Source organism: Typha latifolia, chromosome 1, assembly GCF_019914945.1.
Source record: "Typha latifolia isolate L0001 chromosome 1, TyphaL0001v2, whole genome shotgun sequence".
NCBI classification, from domain to species: Eukaryota; Viridiplantae; Streptophyta; class Magnoliopsida; order Poales; family Typhaceae; genus Typha; species Typha latifolia.
The window spans coordinates 2,340,674-2,360,453 of NC_133086.1; the positions used below are offsets into that span (position 1 = coordinate 2,340,674).

Sequence of the window (19,780 nt, forward strand, 5' to 3'; positions counted from 1 at the left end):
ATAGGCGTTCTGCTTTTACAAATGAATCAAGGATTCTTCCTGGGTTTATCTAAGAAAAAAAAATTGAACGTAAAGCAAAATATGCACCATTTAAGGAAAAACATGCTTATACTGCAAGAATGGTAGCATCCTCAAGAGAAACCAAAGTGCACTTAAGAGAAATGCCAAAAATCCAACACGGGTTGACAAAAATTATAACACAATCGTAAATACAGACATCTGTTTAAAAAAGAACACCTGGTACAGAAATAAATATATTGCTAGAGCCTGACAAGGAAATTAAAGAAAACTTAATACTAGTTTACTGTTCCAAGAACCTGGAGATGCTTGCAAGGGAGTTTTGAATGTCCAACAGTGTAAGAGTGTATGACCCAGTATATTAAGCTACCAATAAAACCTACCAAAAAAGAATGAGCCGAAACAATAGCAGCAGTTTCCCAATTGAGCCACAATAGTAGAAGGCACTATAACAACCCCTGGATATCGATCTCAACAAAAGAGCATGGGTCGGGAATACCAAATTTCTTCAAAACCTGAGAGAAACGAGCATAATTAGTCACATGATGGTGGAAAAAGTGCAGACTTCTAAAGGATTCTCATCACTCAAGCTATTCCATAACAATTTGAAGTAAGCACAAGTCAAAGATGAGGAGGATGATTAGAAAAAGAGCACTTTTCGCACCTAGGATGTCAAATGTGATATCAACCCACTAGAATTTAGTACGAGAAAGCAAAATCAAACAGGGTAATTGTCATGAAATCTATGTATGGCCATTTGGCAGATAGGATAGTCCATATTGGTTGGGTGCTCTGTAGACTACGCAATGTGGGGGCAAGCCCTCCTGAGTCCTCTTGACATGGGAACTAAATAAATAAGGTAATAGAAGAGCAATAGCATATATTTGAGTATAAGTACAAAAGATAATGCTCCAACTCAGGTGATCGTTTGTTTTTATAGCTTCTGGGGCAGGAGTAATGAAATTGTCAACATGAAACACTTGGAAGATTGAATTGTCTGAGGAAATAACCACCTTAACATAGATGCTCCCAAAATCTACAATGTATATATAACTATAACAGAAAATCAACAGAAAGGATAACCGAATGCTGCCAAAATGCTATCAAAACAATGAAAGAGAGTAGATCTTATATATATTACTGGGAGATTATATATAGAAGCATAAATCCTTCCACACAAATAAATCTAGTAGCATAAAAAAAATTACTGCATTAGTCTCCTAAATCATTATGGTGCACAGTTGTGATACTTTGTAGGTTACCTCAGGATGTACAACGCCAAAATTGCCAATTTGTCTGCCATTGAACATTATGCTACATTGTCTTCTTGGGAAAAATTCCGGTTCCTTCAGTTGTTTATCATTTAAAGATGTCATTATTATGGAAGAATAGATGAACAGAGAGTGACAAACAGGAACCTATCTAGATCAGATGTCACAAGCTTACCTCTGAAGACATGTTTACATAAGGTGCTCTCGCAAAGTTCATGATTCTATCTACCAAACCCACAATTTCCTGCATAAAATGTGATCGAAATATATTAGTATGCATAAAAAACACATTCTTGTGTTGTAAACCTAAGCTACAAAAAAGGGAAAAGAGTTTATATTATCCTATGATAATCTTCAATGATCCATGCCCTTTTCCAAGTTGGCTTGGACAATGCATTATGCAACACACAGACAAATATAATAAATGAAGGAAAATAATCCATGAGTCCAGTTATGATTCTTCTAGTATTTCTCTCCTGCCTTCCTGTTCTCATTAGTGCCCATCAATTATTTTTTAACTTCCTCAAAACCTTCTAACTGTCTTTAACAAGAACTGTAGTAGCCTTCTATGATTACATAGCAGCTAGTTAGTTAATATAATCTAGTCCAGAAAAGTTTGGACTTATCCTACTTGTGTAGTTTATCTAGATTAAAAATCTATATCCCACAAAAAATGTCACCGTTTTATTTATTTTGCCAATTTGAATACTTAACCTTAGTACCTAATCTGCATTACTATAATATCCAACGAAACATATCCAATACGAACAACCTCTACAATGGAGGTGTTTGTGCTTCCTTGTTGCTCCAAAAAAAAAACACAAGCAGTTGAATTATTATGAAAAGAATAACAAGCCATGGAAGGAGGGAGGGGAAGGTTCAACTGCATACAGCCTGCACGAAAGATCAAATGAAAACAAAGGTAGATTTTCTCGGACACAACGATAGAAGTCCTGCCGCCCGCAATCACAGTAAAAAGATCTTACACTTTCATGATGCACTTGTTTAAATAAACAAAATTTCATTGATGATGATCACCCTAAAATATTGAAAGATACCAATAGAACGTAAAACCAAATCCCAATAGTCATCTAATACATCTACTACCTCAAATCCTGATGTCACATTGCAATACAAAGCCGCAAGTCGACGATTATTTGCAGCACCAACATCGCGTGACCCATCTAGTGTCACCACATCACCAACTTCAAATATCTATAACCAAAGGAAATAAATAAATGAAAAGAAGAGCAAGATGTAGCTTTTCCATTATACCTACTTTTTCAAAGTAATACAAATCTTTTCTATCTAGCATGCAAGAATTTGAAGCGGCATATCATATTAGAACATCAATAACAAGCAGTTAATACCAATTCTGCTACCAAGAATTTTGTGAGTTATTAGTTAGCAATGATAACATATACAAACAGAATTACAGAACTCTAAAACAGCCAAGCCAAATGCATCAGACAACAAGAACTTAATATACCCCGGTAAATATTACCAATCTTGTTAGAGAAACAATGGCAAGAAAATGCACACAAGATATAATGAAGTAATGAACCACCAAATACTGAAACTAAAGTTCCACACTGAGAGTTGGAACTGATGTTCTGACCCTTTAAAGAAATAAAATGTGAAGACAGAACAGAATTTATTAGTTGGAGATAATTGTTGGAAGTTGTTATGAGAAAAGAAAGAACTAATCAACTAAGCAAGTTTATCGCATGGATGAACATAACCAATCAACAATCACCAAGTATTAACTTCCATATATAACTTTTCACAAGATTGAGGAAGTTAGTATGCAGACTAAGAAGAGCAACAAGACAGATTAGTTCAGTTGGTTCGATGGATCGAAGATGGAAATCAACATCAATAAACTGAATCAGTTTTCCCACAGCAAGTAAAAGATTGGAGGAATATAGATGATATCCTTTCTTAAAGTAATACATAAACAATCACTGAAAGAACAAATTAGCAACACAGGAGATCTCCACAAGGAGTACCTTTATGGGCCTTGGATGATCTATATTGTGCTTCAAAGTTTTCAATAAGCATGACATGAGACTTGTTCGAACAACCTGCAGGATTCCAAAGTGCCAAATAAACACTACATTTGTTGAGAATTAATCGAATTGGGAGAAGGAAGGGACTCATTAAGCCTTCAATCAAACACATGATTAAAAATCAAAATTAATATTATATCTAGAGAAAATTTCAAGTGTATTAGGTCCAAATTTGTATAAGAAGATATATAGAGGGTTGACATCTAAGAGGATGAGAAACAAACCTCAAATTCTGATGTTCGTGGATTTGAAATAATAACTGCTTTCTGCCCATCTTCGTTCCTCTTTAACATTGTAAAGTTTTCTTCATGCGAGCATAAGACCCAAGTGAGCACCTCCATATACCCAGCCCTTGTAACCTGTAGAAAGATGGAAGGACATTCAACGAGAGAACGTTAATAAATAAATAAAAACATAGCTCAAAAGAAGAACTATTATGTTACTTAGCTACAACTATTTGACCTCAGACCTCAGAAGTTACTTACTAGGAAGGTTCTCAGTTAACTATCAAAAAGAAAGTGTCCCACAACAATAACAAGGGCCGCCAAGTAAAGGAAGTCATTATTATAAGTAGAATGAAACAGTACTCTAATAGAAAATACAATGGGGAATCTTTGTCCCTCGAACAAAAGGGAACAAGAAACAGCCTTCCAGAAAACAATTAGCATTTTAAGGTGAAAGATGGCACAGCTAATATTGCAGTGCTGAAAATAGCAATATTTTGTACTATATAAAAGGTTATGTCAAGAAATAGAAGTCACTTAAAAGTTGAGAATTCTTTATATTCTATACAGATAAGACTGGAGAAACATTCTATACTAAATATTTCCCTCTCCCATGTTGCAACTCATATAAGCATCACAAGTGGCATCATAAAGGGGTATCAAGGAGGAGCTTCTTTTTGTACCCTCCATCATTTCATGTCTTTTTCATTGTGAGCCTAGATTATATTGATTTTAGATTCGACATGAATTTTAAAAAAAAAAAAGTTTCAGCCAAGTTTTGACCAATCCGACTGATATGACCGAGATGGATTGGCCAATCTAGTCGATGCCGAAACTAGCCGATCCCAGATCGAAACTAGTCACTAGACTGGTTTTGGGTCAGGATCAGAATTGGTTATGGCTGATCAGATCCAGATCGGCCGATCTGATTTGGGATTAACCAATTTTGGCAACCATAATTTGATCTCACATGTAGATGGCATCTTTTCACCCTTTACATATCCACACCTATAAACCTGTGATTGTGATGGGCTTCAATCAACTTCTTTTATCAAGCATTCCTTAGCATCATCTCTCATTGCTCCAAATTAGAGACGGTAACCCAAATCTCATAACTTCATTAGGGTGCTTCTACTAGACAAGTTTCTCACATGGATATTCAATGTTTGATTTCCAATCATACAAGAAAGTCTGCACCATCCAAGTACATGTTATCTGGAGAAAAGCATTGTAAATAGCACATAGCACATAGCACAGGCCACGAGGAATATTTGGATCTTTTCAACAACCAAAAACATGAATGGTCAGATGATTGCGACAATACTGTCATTATTGCAAGATTGGGTGAGATATGAGGTAGCAAACAGCCTAAGTATCTAAAATTAAGGATCGCCTGATTACCACCGTCCCCAACTCACAATATTACATCTAATGATGTAATTATGCAGGTTAGCAGAATTTGACCTTGTATATACATCTGACTTTTTGCTTAATGTCTAGGTGCTGGAAAGTGAAATAAATGATTTTTGGATCCACCAAGGAGTAAGAAAGACATAGATAGACTTATCTTGCAGTGTTTGTGTCAGCTGTCAGTTCACCACCACAGCACCACCTAGTTACTAGTGTACCATATTCAGAAGATAACTAGCTCAGCTTATCTTGCAATTATCTTTAAGTAGCACATTCATAACATGCACCATAATGAAATGGCTATTAAAAATGGATTAGCTAGCATGCAACATCATTAATCAAGAAGCCAATTATCAGTAATTGCAACTTAAGTTCCGCCAGCGAAAACACTATCTTCAGAGACAAAGAGTGCTGTTTTTGGAGGCTAAAGAGTGCCGTGTAATAGCGAAAATACTATCTTCAGAGACAACACTATCTGAAATATGCAGTGTAATGCATGCTAAAGAGTGCCGTTTTTGGAGGCCATGCTTATACAAACTAAGACTATTTCTTTCTTTCATCCATTAGGAGAGATGAAAGTGCTGTGCATGGTTTGAGCGAACATGGAACTTAAGCCAAAGTCATATAGTATTAGAGCATAATATACATAAAGAGAGCATGATATATAGGTTTGTAAATTGTAAGTGAGACACAAGTTTCTTCCTTTTCATCTTGCAAGATTAAAGGACTTCCATATCTTGTGAACAGAAACTGAACTTTGTAAAACAAGGGAACCAGAAGGAATCAAATGGTTATGTTCTCTCATCAGTACCTCAGCTCTAATTTTATCAGAAAATAGATTCAAAGGCTGCCTTCCGCCTGTTGTCATGCACTTTGGCTTCGTTTTTGTAATATTATTGTAGCCATAAGCAATAGCAACATCCTTCAAAGAGAAATTAGAGGAGATGAGCGTGAAGATAAAGAAGAGAAGAGATGGCACCCACTGAATTCACATACAAAAAATCAATTCAGTCTAACTTCTCCTATAACTACACACACCTCCATGATATCTCGGGCATGTAAAATATCACTTCTCGTAGGAGGTACGGACACAAGTATCTTATGATTTTCACCTGCAGACAAGGACTTAGCTTGCAATTGCATTTTGTTCAATAGGGGAATGACCTGTCATGACAAGTACTCAACAAATTAATCTCATTTGAGGAATGAAATTTGGGATGATTAAATTAGATCATAAAGTAAAACGAAATTATTAAGAAAACTCATATAAAATGTGTAATCATCTGTTCTAACACACACACACACACAGAGTAATGGAAGGAAGGCGAAAATGTAACAACTTAAAAAATACACAAAAGATTTAGCTAATGTCCACCATCAAGAAATGTCAAACAATTTCCTTTCCATGTAACCAAAATAAACAAGCATGTAATCATATAAATTGGCACATACGACAATAAGCAAGTAACTACATTATATAATAGTCACAATATTATGTAGATGTTGGAAGCCTAGGGAGAGTACTAACTGGTAGATATAAATTGGCAAATTTCTAACTCTCAGGGATCCACAAGTCTAACAATCTTCTCTTAGTTGTACCCAAGGCAGGAGTTTAAATAGCAAACACACAAATTCTTAACCTGAAATGCGAACTAAAATTTAGAAGTAACACAGAATTAATTTAGTTATCTAAACAATTTTTTATGAAAGAAAGATGGATGGCTTAAATTTTCTTGTGAATACCCTTAGAAACACAGTAGGTTAACTAGAGCAAGTTCATAAAAGCTGAGACAACATCTAACAAAGCCACAGCAACCATGAGATGGAGGTACAATAGTAATAACAACAGAGAAGCATTACATGCAACATCCCTATCTAGTGGCCCTTACACCATCAACCTAGGGTCAGTATCTTTTCCTGCAGAAACTCAACAACTTTTCAAATCTTTTCCTTCTTCTGGCTCTCTATCTAGAACAAGTTCTGCTGACAGAAAATAGACTTTGCCTTTGTGATTTGACTTTTGTATTCCATCAAGAATTTCTCAAACTTACCTCATTCCTCAAGTCCATGGTCTTCCAGCATAAATTATCTCCTTCTCAATAAAGCCAGCTTATTCCTCAAATCAGGAATAGTGGAACTCTTGCTAAAACAGGAAATAGTGAAAGCAGATAAAACAAGCATGAAGCTTGTTCTGATAGTAAACAAATTTATTTCACTTGGCCAATTTCCAAACTGATTTGCACATGTTCCTTCAGGGCAAGGGATTTGCAGCTACTTCTAAAAAGCAGCCGTTCATCGGCTACTGGAGCTACCAATCCAACGAATAGGGCTCTACAAGGAGCAGCACAGAGTGGACGGAAGGGCACTTCAGAAGAGTCTGACAGAGGAAAGACCTCTACGAAATAGAGATTTAAAGTTTTAAAGTTTAAACAATGATCTCACTGCATCTGGGCATGCATCAAGAAAACATTGCAGATACTGAAGCCTTCTCTAGACAAGTAAAAGCTAAAAAAGAAGGTTTTAGGTATCAAATTCAGTTTCAATCTGTCCCTTGAAAAGAAGGAAATGTTCCGAATTTTTGGTCTGTCCCTGTTATCGACTTTGATCCAGTACTTTTGGTTGGTCGTTTTAAATATAAAAAAGAATAAGTTCAGAAAGACCAGAAGAATAGAGATTCTCTTAAAATATGCAGAAATTAGGAAATTCAGTTAGTCACTCAAGCATAATGGGGAACATCCCTCAGACACAGACAAAACTCCACATAGATCAGTGCATGCAGCCATATAACTTGTATCATAGTTTCCTTGTAAACAAGCTACACTGACCACTAGAGTTCATTTAAGGATGACATCAAACAAGCTAGTCCATCAAGTTATCGGACTGCTGCCTGAAAGTTGGATTGCTCTTCCTTGTTATTTCAGAATTTCATGCCAATGTTATTCTATGTATACATAAGCATGAGTTTAGAAAATCAACTTTGCGTCCATGATGATATGTTGTTAACTAGTTGAAAAGCCAGCTTGGCAGCAACTTCAGACTACTTCTCTATCAGAATTAAACAACCGTGACTGTCTAGCTGTCAGTCAGATTGAATACATTATGAAAAATTGAATAAAATATCATTGTCAAGTTCGTAGACCAAGACCTTCCACAAATGCTAAACAACTCGTGTCAAATTCAATTGCAGGAAATTAGAAAGCAGACAGACAGATAAGATCAGAAATGACCACTAAGTATACTAATACAAAGTTGTATGGCATATTAACGTCACAAAGATCAATGAAATGCAAAATCATGAAAAATAGTATGGCATATTAGTATACTACTACTAAGTTCATGAACGAATATAAGTGGAATCAGAAAATATGCATTCGAAGATGAGAATAAGTCCCCACAGGTTTGTGAGTTTGCTATAATAATATATAACTTCAGTAATACCTTTGTTTCCTCCAGAGAGACACCAATGGGACCAATAATATCAGAAAGAAGAACCTCCATTTTTGTAACCGAAAGATCAGGGTAAATGCTAGACTTGCCATCAGAATAAATCACTTCAACTGGTTCGACCTCGAACTTCCTTTCACAGTATTGTGAGAACATTGTAACCTACAGAATTGCAAGAAAGACATTGTAATTAGAAGTTTTGCCATCAGCTAAAGCAAAAGTACTGAAAAGAAAAGTTCCCTCTTTCCCTGCCTACCATTGTATTCAAAACAATGTTTGCCTTTGTTAGATCAGTGGCTGTACATTCAATGAGTACATTTTTTGTCTTCAGAGTAATAGCTGAATGCGCTCCATTAATAATTGGAGGCAATGATAATACCGTTCTGCAAATACCCAGATGTCATTCAGAGTAGCAACAAATTGTCAAAAACAAATGAATGCTACTAACTCTCTCCATTAGGAGGTTAAGTGGGGAAAAGAATTTGAACTCAATTCATTCAAATAATTGCCTTCATAAAAATATCTGTAATGGCTAACCACTAGCATAAGTTCATTATCTTAAAAGAGCCACAAAGTCATCTGTACGGAAAATCCAAGATGAATCGTAGGCTGCTCTGCCTCGGCTTAGAATTATAATGTAGTGCTCAGACTTGGCTCTAGCTTGGGTTGAGCCTTAACCTGTATATGCTCAGGCTCAGTACAAGAATCCTTGTATAAAGCAAACCCTCAAGAATAGAGCCACAAGCATAGTGTTTTCCAAATTTCATGCTTGAATTTGCTTGTTTATACAATGAGCTTTTAATGATGCTCACACTCAGCTTATTTTGCTACAAAGTGAAACCCAAAATGAATTTCTGATACTTAGCGCGCCCCATTCATGAACAACTGGGTACCCAAGCAGCCCTGGTCGATAGAATATTTGTATACTAACTGAAAAATACACCTATAAGACAAGACAAAACCAGCATAATGTAATCAGCTTACATGTCAGAAAAACAATCAGATAATAATTCCCTCACCTTTTGCTGTCATATATCACAGGGTACACAGGGGAATTCTCAATTATATGCAAGAACTTCTTCAATTTCATATCAGACTGCCAAAAATAATTGTGAAAGAACCCCATCAATAATACAAATGCTGAGATAAAATTTTTGGACAAATGTATAATAAGCTTGAGGAAGAAGCTAGGCATGTCAAATCTGCCAGAATGGCATTTATAGCTCAAAAAGGTAAAATAAAGTACTTTACAAGAATAGTGACATGCTAGGCTTATCGAAGCCAGTGTTACATATAGGTAAAAGAACATAATAGGAGTATTGTATTATTCTGCTTACTTTATAATATTCCATTAGGTCATTTGCCTTGAAGCTTTTAACCTGAGCAAAAGATTAAAAGGAATAAAATAAAACATCAGTCGAATAGTTGCATTACTATCAGGAAAAAGGTAAACTCCAAGTAGCTACATTAACCTCATATCACTTATTAGTATTTATTCAGTAAAAGGACTAAAAGGAAATATGACAAATCTGAAACAGGAAATATCTCATGTAACAGAGTAGGGATAATGGATCATAAACAGTGAGTTCAACCAAGCATACATCAAAAAGACTTCTAGATTTATATAACATACTATATACCAAGTCTTTCACCCTCTCTTTTAACTTTAAAGCTCATATATTTGGCCACCTTTAAGAATTTTTTTATGCCTGTTTGTTCATTATACCAAGATTATTATCAAGGAAATTGTACCAGCTACAATTAAGCAGTTCGAAGATGCATCCTACGGCTCAATATATGTCTCTGTGCACATATACAAGTCGTAGCAAACGTAAAGAGAGGAATGACTTCATTAAAAGATGAGAAAATACAAAAACAGATATAGATTTCTAGCACACTATACCATTACATTAACATGGATATTGACTTGCCGCACATATGTATACTCAGTTCTGCTACCATGCAATCATATCACTAAAATCGAAAGCCCTTCTTTATAATATCAGCTTTCAGGCAGCAAATGACCTATTGTATTGAAATATGGTGAAACAAGGAACCTAGCATCACACATCAAAAGTAATATGAAGATCATCTTTTTCAGAACTTACCAATAAACTTGTAATGATATGATATAGGCTTGTCCTTATGCTAGTAAAACTTCATGTGTAGATTCTTAACTAAGATAAAGAGCATGTTTGAAACTCAAACACATTGTTCTTACAAAAGCCAAAGAAAAGTTAAATGCAGCTACAAGATAGAAGCGCATAAGCATTCAGCTAAATATGATGAAATGTATTAAATTACCTGTTTTAGAGGGACAAATTCTATCTCTGTGGGTGGTAAAGCCTGAGGGAAGAAAATTTATCAGATTAGTATATGCAGTAAACCAGAATAAGAAGAAAGGTTGTATAACACTTACAGGTCCCCATTAATTGGAAAAGGAAAAAAAAAGGAAATCACTCAATTAGTGATGAACTTATATGGATTGTAATATGTCATAAACATAGGTATAAATTATAATAGCAACTTTAAAGAAAAGCACAAAAACAAAAAAATCTCCTACCTCTGCTAGATCATCGACCATGGAAACAAAAGTTGCCCAACACCATTTAAGCACTTCTAAGATCAAAGCCAATCTATTACTTTTGTTGCCAAAATCTCAAACCACAATCAAGTTAATATCCTACCATTAAACTAACCCTGAGTAATCTGTGCTTCTATATGAAAATAAAACTAAGTAACAAGCAACAGTGCAACACTAAAATGTTGCTAGAACTTAGAAGATAAAGAATCAAACAAGATTCAACTATTAAAAGGAGAGCGTTAATTAAATGTATTTCACCTCATACGAGAAGGGACCCTGTAAAGTGTCCAAATCATGAGTGCCAATAGCAACTAAAGTCCTCCGCCTGCATTAAGGGGCAAATGTAGTGAACTTAACTGAGAAAACTTACACAGGTAAATAATGGTACTAGATTACTGTTGCAAAAAGGAAAGACTAGTAAATTGTCATAAAAAGCTAACCGGCAAATATTGTGGTGGAGTTTATCTTGTAAGTCAATGAAGCTATTGTATCTCGCTTCATCAAAAGCTACTCCCCTTAGGACAGCAGAGACAATAAATGGTCTAATTAATGAAGTCTGTTAAATGATGCCAACATCAGTAAACTATTAAATCTTTACATCCAATTCAGTTATGAAATAATAAGATAACGAGAAAGATAAAATATGATGACCTGGGTAATATACTTGTATTTAAGCTTAGTTAGCACCCTTAGGAGATTCTTTTCTACCCATCTCCAAAGTGGTGGTTACTATATCTAATGTTCTAAAAGCATCCATTGTGAGCCAGCAATCAAGGTACTCACACACACACACACACACACACACACACACACACATATATATATATATAAATGTGCAGTTTAGACTAAAAACTTTAATTTAAAAAGAACAGATATAAGAAAAACTTGGTCTACAAAATAATAATAAAATTGAAATGGTAAAGCAGTAGGGTGCTGGTGGTCACTGGCAGGCCGCAGAAATGACAGAGCAAAGAAGAGTGGCAACTAGTTGGAAGATAGGTAAGAGTATATGGATGGGACTAGGGGAGACAGTGGAGCAGGTGATTAGAGAGTGCCAATGGCTGTGAAGGCAGCTTAAAAAGTGAAGCCAGCTATTGGAGGTGGTATGGCATTGGAAGGTAGAAGAAGAGGGAGCGGTAAGTAATTGTAAAGACGGGAATCATTAGATTAAGGTGGTAGAGGAAGAGGAAGTCAATGGAGGCATATGAAAATAGGATTTGCTAAAGATGAACTCGGAAAATAAAAAGAATAAGGAAAAGATGCAACAAAACCTAGGGCAAAATTGCTCTCTTACCAATGAAAACATAGAAGATCATGATCTTTTAGACCAATCAAAGCAAAAGAAATTGCTAAAGAGATAGATCACAATACGAAGAACAAAAGAGAGTGCCTTATATAAATAAATGTAATCCTACACATAAAATTGGCTATTCAACTGAAATTCAATGTTTGGCAGGTCAAAGTATAGTAATAAACCTAAAGTTTGGATCTAGATTATGACAAAATGATCATGGAGAGAACTCAGAGAAGATCCTTCCATACAACATTTATGTGATAAGCAGATTCAATACACAAACTGCATAATATAGTGCAGATATTACCATGTTTCCTAAATTATCCAACAAAAACTAACTTTTGAGAGAAATTTCAATGTACAGTATTAGACCCTCAAGCACTCAACCATTACCTCTGGTTTAACATGTACTCTGAGCATAGAATTAGGTGGGATGTCTGAGACTTTGAAGACCGGAGTCTTTTCCTCCCCAATGAATATGCGAAGAGCTCGTGCTATTCCTTCAAGACAAAGCAAATCGTATCTGCATTGATGTCCAACAAACCAAAAGTAAATAAGTAATGAAGATAACAGTAATTCAAAAGCCATCCCAAAATTAGTTACATACTTGCATGGTTTAAAGTTTCAAAACGTGGTACAGTGTCAATAAAGTACTACGTTACCAAATGGGCAAAAAAGCAATGCATAAAATCCAAAATTTCAATTTGCTAAATTCATAGCAGCAGTAGAAAGCTACTTATACACTAATAATTCGAAGAATTGTCATTCCTAACAATAAGCTAAAATGCTGACTGACAGCAGCTACATTCTAGTCCAAGTGGGGCAAACGAAGCATAACAATGCATTGACAGGTCTTAGGTTAAGTTATCCCTGAAATCCAACATAACAATTAAGGACTTCCATACGATGAAGCATGTCGTCCACCAAATGCATCTACATTCTACGTGACCATGGCTAAATTCCTGAATATGAGATCCAATTCGTCGCATTCAACGAAAATGCGTTTATAACTCAATACCTATTCGCCGCAACCTCGATCTTATAAATCACCTCCTCATCCGCATCCTCATCTTCGTCTTCCAAGTGCTTCTCTTTCCGAATAATCGCCTTCTCCGTCGTCTATTGAACAAGAATTTTAGGCCCAATAAGAAAAGTACGTGCATCAAACACTCAAAGAAAAAGGAGATAAAACGAGAAGCGTGATTCGGGTGCCTTACCACATCGTCGAGTTCGATCCCGAACTCGAAGCAGAGCGCTTCGAACTCCTCCTGCGCTGCGATTGGAAGAGAAAAATCGAATCAGCGAACTGGAAAAGGACTGAACAAGAAAAGGAATCAGGGGAGGGCATCGGTGGTCGATTACTGTAAGTCTTGCCGATGGCTTCGAAGAGGCGGTCTCTCCCGATGCTCACCGTCGGCATGGCGGCGGAGAGGTTAGAAAATGGACAGAGCGGGGGAGGAGGAAGGATTAGGAAAACCTCAACTATTTTCTTTATACATCGACTACAGTTACCGAAGGTAGAATTGGGCTTCCTGAAGGCTAGTAGGGCTTTAGGCCCAGCCCGATACTTCTTGGACTTGATCCAGTTGAAAATGGCTAAGTAAGCGAAGAAGATAACTCACTCCCACCCACCGCTCCAAAGCACGGCAACCTGTAGCCCATGCAAAACCCCATCTCAACCACGCGTCGCCCTTTCCCGACACGTGTCATTGGCGTTAAACCTTTCCCTCTCTTTATAAAACCCTCTCCTCCCTCCTCTTCTTCCCTCACTTCTTTTCCAGTTCTCTTCTCAAACGAAACCAAAAGGGGGTAACGATGGGCGATCGAGAAAGGGAGCAACGCCACCAGCTGCTGCAGCAGCAGCGTCCGATGGCGGAAGACATCAAATCCATGATCCCCAGCAAGGGCCCCACCACATCCCAAGCCGTCACCGTCGCCACGCTCTTCCCCGTCGGCGGCCTCCTCTTGACCCTCTCCGGCCTCGCCCTGACGGCGTCCGTCATCGGCCTCGCGCTCCTGACTCCGGTGTTCCTCCTCTTCAGCCCGGTGCTTGTGCCCGCCGCGCTGCTGATGGGGCTCGCGGTGACCGGGTTCTTGACGTCGGGGGCGCTCGGGCTCGGCGGGCTGTCGTCGCTGGCGTGCTTGGCGAGGACTGTAAGGGGGATGGTGAGTAGGGCGCCGGAGGAGATGGAGCAGGCGAAGAGGAGGATGGCGGAGATGACGGCGCAGGTCGGACAGAGAACGAAGGAGGCAGGGCAGACCATACAGAGCAAGGCGCAGGATGTGGCCGGAAGGACTTGATGAAGTGTTATTAGTGACTAAGAGGAGAGATGGAATGGTGGTGTGGTTGGTACTTGATGCTTTTGAGTTCGAGGCATGGCGTTTTAGTTTTCGTTGATGTTGGGTTTTCTGTGTCTGTGTGTGTGTATACGTTGTTTTTTGACCGTTAGGTCGTTCTAAGACTCAGTTTGTGAAAGCTCGCGAGTGGTAAGGAATTAAATTGTTGTCTACGTTAATAAATAAAAGTGAAACTTTTTGAGCTCAAAATTCACCTAATCGAGTAGTTATTGATAATCTTCTTGCTATAATTTGTTCTGCAGCTAAATAGCTATAAAGAACTCTTCTTCGAGCTTAATACTTTTGGGGCAAGACCCATGGGCCCGCATAAGGAATTATATTGGGCCCAAAATAGTTCAGTTCGATCTTAAAGGCAAAAGGACTGGAAAAAATGTTGGGAAAGCTTCACTTCATATATATATATATATATATACACCACTCGATGTGCATCAGCTAAGCCATTGCCTTGGGAAGTGATGTAAGCAAACTTCAAAAGTTCACCGTCCAGATCAAAGGAAGTCGTTGGGACAAATAACAAATACGGATAGAAGAGTAACTAATTCTTGATAGGTTTTCTTTATCAAGATGACAAAATTGAGATGTTGCTATCGAATATACAACTGAAAAATCACTATAATGCAACGGGAAATCCTTGACATCAATGTGGGTGATATATAAGTCATTGGAAGGCAAAAACAGATTATGGATATTAACCACCTAAAGAGTACGAGATATTGCAATCTCAGCAGGGTTCAAAAAGCTATAGTGATAAAACGAACTGCAGCTGGATCTCCCAACCTGTTCCTTTCCGGCTATTATCCTGCATGAACGATAATGAACAAAAATTTAGATGTTAACAATATGAACAGGAAAATTCGTACAAAATTACAACCTTACCTTTTAATTTACAATTTGTAGATTCATGTACTGATAGTCATTGAATGTACGAATTCCCTATTGATGAAGAGAAGACATGCCCAGAGATTAAATATTTCACGATGTACTTAGAAAGTAATCGCGAATAGTTCTTCTTTTCAATGAGGAAGGGGGGTTTAGCACAGAAGACGGGCTGTTTGAGGGAGCTTCTGGGCTCTTGTGCATCTCCATTCCTTCCATTAGAAGCAGCCCAAAATTTCTCTTCCTCCCAGATTCAGGTGTGCTGAATTCTTGTGTTTTAGTATTAACAGGCGAGAGTGAGTTTTCTGGTGTTTCCTTTGAAGCACAGGCAATGTTGGCTGTATCTGAAGAACATGTTGCCGTTTCATCTGTGAACAACCTTCTGCCTTCAATATTTGGTGCTGTTACTCTCTTTCTAACAGCTGTTGGAGAATTATTTGTGTAACTCTTTGCCATGCTATTCCAGACGCGGACCTAGTAAATAAGCTAATGTTAGCACTTGGCAGTGGCAAATTTTGAAAATAAGATCATCAAAGGAAAATGCATCTTAGCTAGGATAACTGACCATGAAATCATCAGAAGAAGTCGCTATCTTTCCAAACTCTGACGAGCACCTGAAGGATTCAAAACAATAAATTTTAAGATAGGTGAAACTTGGGAACTAGCAGACATCGGGAAGCATGAGTTTTCCAAAAGTTCATACCAATCAACAGCAGTAACTTCTCCCTCATGTCCTTTCAGTACTACTGGGGCTGCTGCAGGTTGCTTCACCTATTACAGTCATCGTATGAAATAATGTACAAGTCAAATTTGAGGATCTTCTGTGTACTAGTTTTAACCAAGTACCTGCCATATGTATGCATTGCCATCACCAGAACCACCGAGAATTTGAGTTCCATCAGGACTCATTGCAGACTGGTCAAGCAGATTTACAGAGAGAGATTAGCATCCACTAGCACGTAAACAGATGAGTAAAGCAATTGTTTACACATGTAAGTAAACAAAGAGCTTCCTAGAACAAGGACATTAGTTGTCGTCAATATTGCAAATTAGAATAGTCGTTATATACTTCCCCTCTACTCACCTTCACAAAGAAGGATTCTATTTTGCTACCAGAGAAAACATTCACTGGACCTTTGTCAAGGTGAAATACATCGTACAAGTAAATCCTGGCAGGTTCAAAATAAGGATAAAAGAGCAGTTCAGAAAGACTATGTATAAGAGTTGTAGATACTAAATTAACAAATAAGTAGCAGTACCTATTGTCCATGCATGAAGAAGCAATGTAAGAACCACTTGAATCTTGAGATAAGCAAGAAATCCCATGTTGCACCCTTTCCTTTATATGCAAAGAGATTTTTAAGAATCAGCTAATTGAAGTCATTTGTTATCCAGAATTGAACTCAGTACAAAAAGGTAAGATTCAGTTTTTGTTAAAGAACAAGCTAAAGCCTCATATTTTGTATACTTTCTGTAGTATATCAATTTGCTTTTCACATGTTGGCCAAGTACGATTTCTCTTTGCTCTAGTAAACCTTCTGTGAATGACTTTTTTTACTAGTGAATAGAGTACATGTAATGTACCTTGCCAGTACTAGGCTCAGCATGTGGGCATGTTTGGGTGATAGAAAATTTGAGGTTGCGAGTATCCCAGAATTTCACAACACTGTCGTGAAGCAAGCAAATTATAAGATCAAGTGTGAATCAATCTGATCTAAAGGATCATTGAGGGACAGAAAGATCAAAAGAGTTTAAATTTCTTGGATCTTATTGAAGTTTAGCATCTATAACACCTAAAGAACGGCAGGTGAAAGTAGTCATGGAAGTGACTCCAAACCTGTCCACTGCTCCAGCACTGGCCACTGAAATTTCATCTTTGAGATAAAGCACTGATGTAATACTCGTCAAAGCAGCCTAAGAACCACAACATTCAATAAGATGGCCTATGAGGCTGTGAGTAATTCAAATGAACAAACCTTTCTTTGTCTAACCCGCTTTCCTTGAGCAATAGAATGTGCTTCTTTGACAACTGCAACGCACCTACATAAAAGTAAGCTCACCAAGTCATGAATCACCTACTTGTTAACTCAGAAAAGTGCATACGGGCAGTGTCAGTTTAAAATTGCAAGTGATGAGATGGGCATACGAGAGGCGCGCTTCCCCACGGCTGTTGTTGGAACTGTGCCAGCACCTCAGATCCCAAAGAGAAAAAGATCCATCTCGAGAGCCAGATACAAGAAGGTCTGATCCAAATTAAAGTAGCAATTTAAAATACCAATATCATTTTTAATGTTGAACATAAACCAAAATTAAGGATGTAGTCAGCAGGAAAAAAGTTACCAGGATTTGATGAATGCAGACATAGTGATTTTACACTTCCAGAGTGCCCTTTCAAGATTGCCAGGCATTTCTTTGTTTCTACATTCCACAGTTTAATCTGATAAAAGCATAATCATGTATTAGGAAACAAAATCCTTTGGCATTGAAAGCATATAAATTCCTTGTAAATTTAATCATTTTTTACAAACACGACTATAAACGTGAGTAAATCTCAATAACTTACTGTTTGATCACCTGAAGCAGTTAGTATTTCTTTATCGTCCTGAAATACGAAAGAACTAGCATAAGTATATGTCGATTAACTTGAAGAGATTTATGTAGGCATTTCCTACTCTTTCAACTTCACTCAGAGAACTGCACATCATCTTTTGCTAAGAAAAAAAATTCTGCTTTGGCACATTACCAAGTTAACGAGTTTACCAAGAGCAGTACCTTTATCCAGCACAAGTCAAAAATGGCATTATTGTGAGCAACCCAATCGCAAACCCTAGCTTCCGCTAATTACAGGGGAAAAAAGACTAATCAGATCAAGCAGGGAAATCTAAAATCCAATCCCTAGTTCATAGAATCATACCAGAAGGCTAAAGTTCCTTTAACCAACCTGATTTCTCCTGACAATGAGCATAAGAAGGAATACTGTTGCGGGTGTCAAACAAGCTCACGTATCCGTCCTCATCAGAAACCGCGAGAAGGTGAGAGCTTTTCATATTCTACAGAAAACCGAGAAAAAAATAGCACCACAAAGACGAAACTTTGCTAATATCAAACCCTAAAATACACAAATTTAGAAGGAACCTTGCAAAAGGAGACGGCAAGCGGAGGAGTGGATGCACCGAAGTGCTCCACCGCCAAAACTCCAGCGCCGAGGCCACCGGACTCCGATGAGAGATCGCCGATATAAGGGATCTTGGTGACTGGACGGAACGAAGAGCACAAAAACTAGGATCGTGACAAATGAGGGATGGAGAAGTTTAAGGAAGAGATAGGTACCTCTGAAGCCATCGAGCTCTCTTGTTCTGAGATCGCCGAACAAGGAAGATGAATGGGTCCACCTCTGCGCCATCATTGAGCGGAGAGAGAGAGAGAGAGAGAGAGAGAGAGAGAGAGAGAGAGAGATTTTGGGGCCTTGGCGGTGCAGATGAATTGGTGAAAGAGAGTAATGGCGGGGAATTGGGTTTTTTCTAGTGGCGGATTGGCGGGAAAGTGTGTATTTTGTAGAGCTAAAGAAATCATGTGGGCCGGGTTGGATTTATTTGGGTCAGCCATCCACTCCGACCCAGTTTTGTGGGCCTAATTTCACTGAAATTACGAATAATAAATTTACTCCTTTATAAAAATAGTAAATTGTGACACCTTCAGAACGAAGTATACAACTGAAATTATTACTGTTAAAAATTAGTGGAAAACTTTGTTATTATTTTTGTCATACTATTTTATCTAGCTAATTTGTGTGTTATTACCAAGGTTATTTTGGTAGTCCTCATACTCATTGTGGACATTTTGAGAATAGTTTTATTTTATTATGTGTAAGTCTTGTTTAATCATATAAAAGTAAGTTATTGTATGTCAAGAGAACTTTAGCTCATCTTCTTCAATTTTTTGTCATCTTAAAGAATAAGAGAAAAAGAGGGATCCGTCTTAGAGTTTTACTAGATAGAAGGTGGGTGATCTATTCTATCTCATACCTCTTTTGTGAGCTTCTCTCGTAAGTTTGGTAATTTTATATTTGTGAATACTTGACTATACTTTGTTATTATTTCTTAAAGTGAAGATTATGATTTATATGTATTGTGATTATTTGAGTATTTTATCGTGAGATTATCTTCTTCGTTCTTATTTTTATTTGAAGTTGGGCGATTTTATGCGCGTAGAAAAATGAGGTTTTTGAATTA

The 19,780-nt window shown here is 37.4% G+C and overlaps 3 protein-coding genes across 3 annotated transcripts; 1 reads left to right on the forward strand and 2 right to left on the reverse strand.

The window, feature by feature from the left end:
* Nucleotides 1-162: 162 nt before the first annotated feature.
* Nucleotides 163-13,815, reverse strand: LOC140796511 (phenylalanine--tRNA ligase beta subunit, cytoplasmic). The gene is made up of 19 exons (XM_073149559.1): nucleotides 13,677-13,815; nucleotides 13,532-13,587; nucleotides 13,333-13,433; nucleotides 12,708-12,837; nucleotides 11,461-11,576; nucleotides 11,279-11,345; nucleotides 10,741-10,782; nucleotides 9,774-9,815; nucleotides 9,456-9,532; nucleotides 8,693-8,819; nucleotides 8,431-8,598; nucleotides 6,031-6,156; nucleotides 5,804-5,914; nucleotides 3,583-3,717; nucleotides 3,299-3,373; nucleotides 2,397-2,504; nucleotides 1,465-1,533; nucleotides 1,281-1,364; nucleotides 163-533 (listed from the first exon to the last, which is right to left on the reverse strand). Exons 1-19 carry the CDS (start codon nucleotides 13,732-13,734, stop codon nucleotides 465-467), a joined length of 1,761 nt encoding a protein of 586 aa, XP_073005660.1. The 5' UTR covers nucleotides 13,735-13,815; the 3' UTR covers nucleotides 163-464.
* Nucleotides 13,816-14,100: 285 nt separating this feature from the next.
* LOC140796518 (oleosin Zm-II-like) lies at nucleotides 14,101-14,861 on the forward strand. Its single transcript, XM_073149567.1, has one exon. The coding sequence runs from the start codon at nucleotides 14,130-14,132 to the stop codon at nucleotides 14,613-14,615; it is 486 nt and encodes a 161-aa protein (XP_073005668.1). The 5' UTR covers nucleotides 14,101-14,129; the 3' UTR covers nucleotides 14,616-14,861.
* Nucleotides 14,862-15,198: 337 nt separating this feature from the next.
* On the reverse strand, nucleotides 15,199-18,999 carry LOC140796252 (uncharacterized). Its single transcript, XM_073149196.1, has 17 exons — nucleotides 18,879-18,999; nucleotides 18,684-18,802; nucleotides 18,490-18,598; nucleotides 18,321-18,385; nucleotides 18,112-18,150; nucleotides 17,889-17,985; nucleotides 17,695-17,791; nucleotides 17,525-17,588; nucleotides 17,386-17,462; nucleotides 17,133-17,214; nucleotides 16,808-16,887; nucleotides 16,633-16,717; nucleotides 16,395-16,463; nucleotides 16,252-16,319; nucleotides 16,114-16,162; nucleotides 15,549-16,022; nucleotides 15,199-15,471 (listed from the first exon to the last, which is right to left on the reverse strand). Exons 1-16 carry the CDS (start codon nucleotides 18,952-18,954, stop codon nucleotides 15,645-15,647), a joined length of 1,554 nt encoding a protein of 517 aa, XP_073005297.1. The 5' UTR covers nucleotides 18,955-18,999; the 3' UTR covers nucleotides 15,199-15,471; nucleotides 15,549-15,644.
* Between the last annotated feature and the right edge of the window lie 781 nt (nucleotides 19,000-19,780).

Bases quoted from the DNA above. Each gene is read 5' to 3' on its own strand.
- LOC140796511 (XM_073149559.1), bottom strand. From the start codon at position 13,734: ATGCCGACGGTGAGCATCGGGAGAGACCGCCTCTTCGAAGCCATCGGC. The intron at 5,915-6,030 runs GTGTGTGTAGTT...TTCTCTTTGAAG, and splicing joins ATGCCCGAGATATCATGGAG to GATGTTGCTATTGCTTATGG. The intron at 534-1,280 runs GTAACCTACAAA...CGTTTCTCTCAG, and splicing joins TTGGCGTTGTACATCCTGAG to GTTTTGAAGAAATTTGGTAT.
- LOC140796518 (XM_073149567.1), top strand. From the start codon at position 14,130: ATGGGCGATCGAGAAAGGGAGCAACGCCACCAGCTGCTGCAGCAGCAG.
- LOC140796252 (XM_073149196.1), bottom strand. From the start codon at position 18,954: ATGATGGCGCAGAGGTGGACCCATTCATCTTCCTTGTTCGGCGATCTC. The intron at 16,888-17,132 runs GTACATTACATG...TTGCATATAAAG, and splicing joins CTGAGCCTAGTACTGGCAAG to GAAAGGGTGCAACATGGGAT. The intron at 16,163-16,251 runs GTATGAACTTTT...TGAATCCTTCAG, and splicing joins GAAGTTACTGCTGTTGATTG to GTGCTCGTCAGAGTTTGGAA.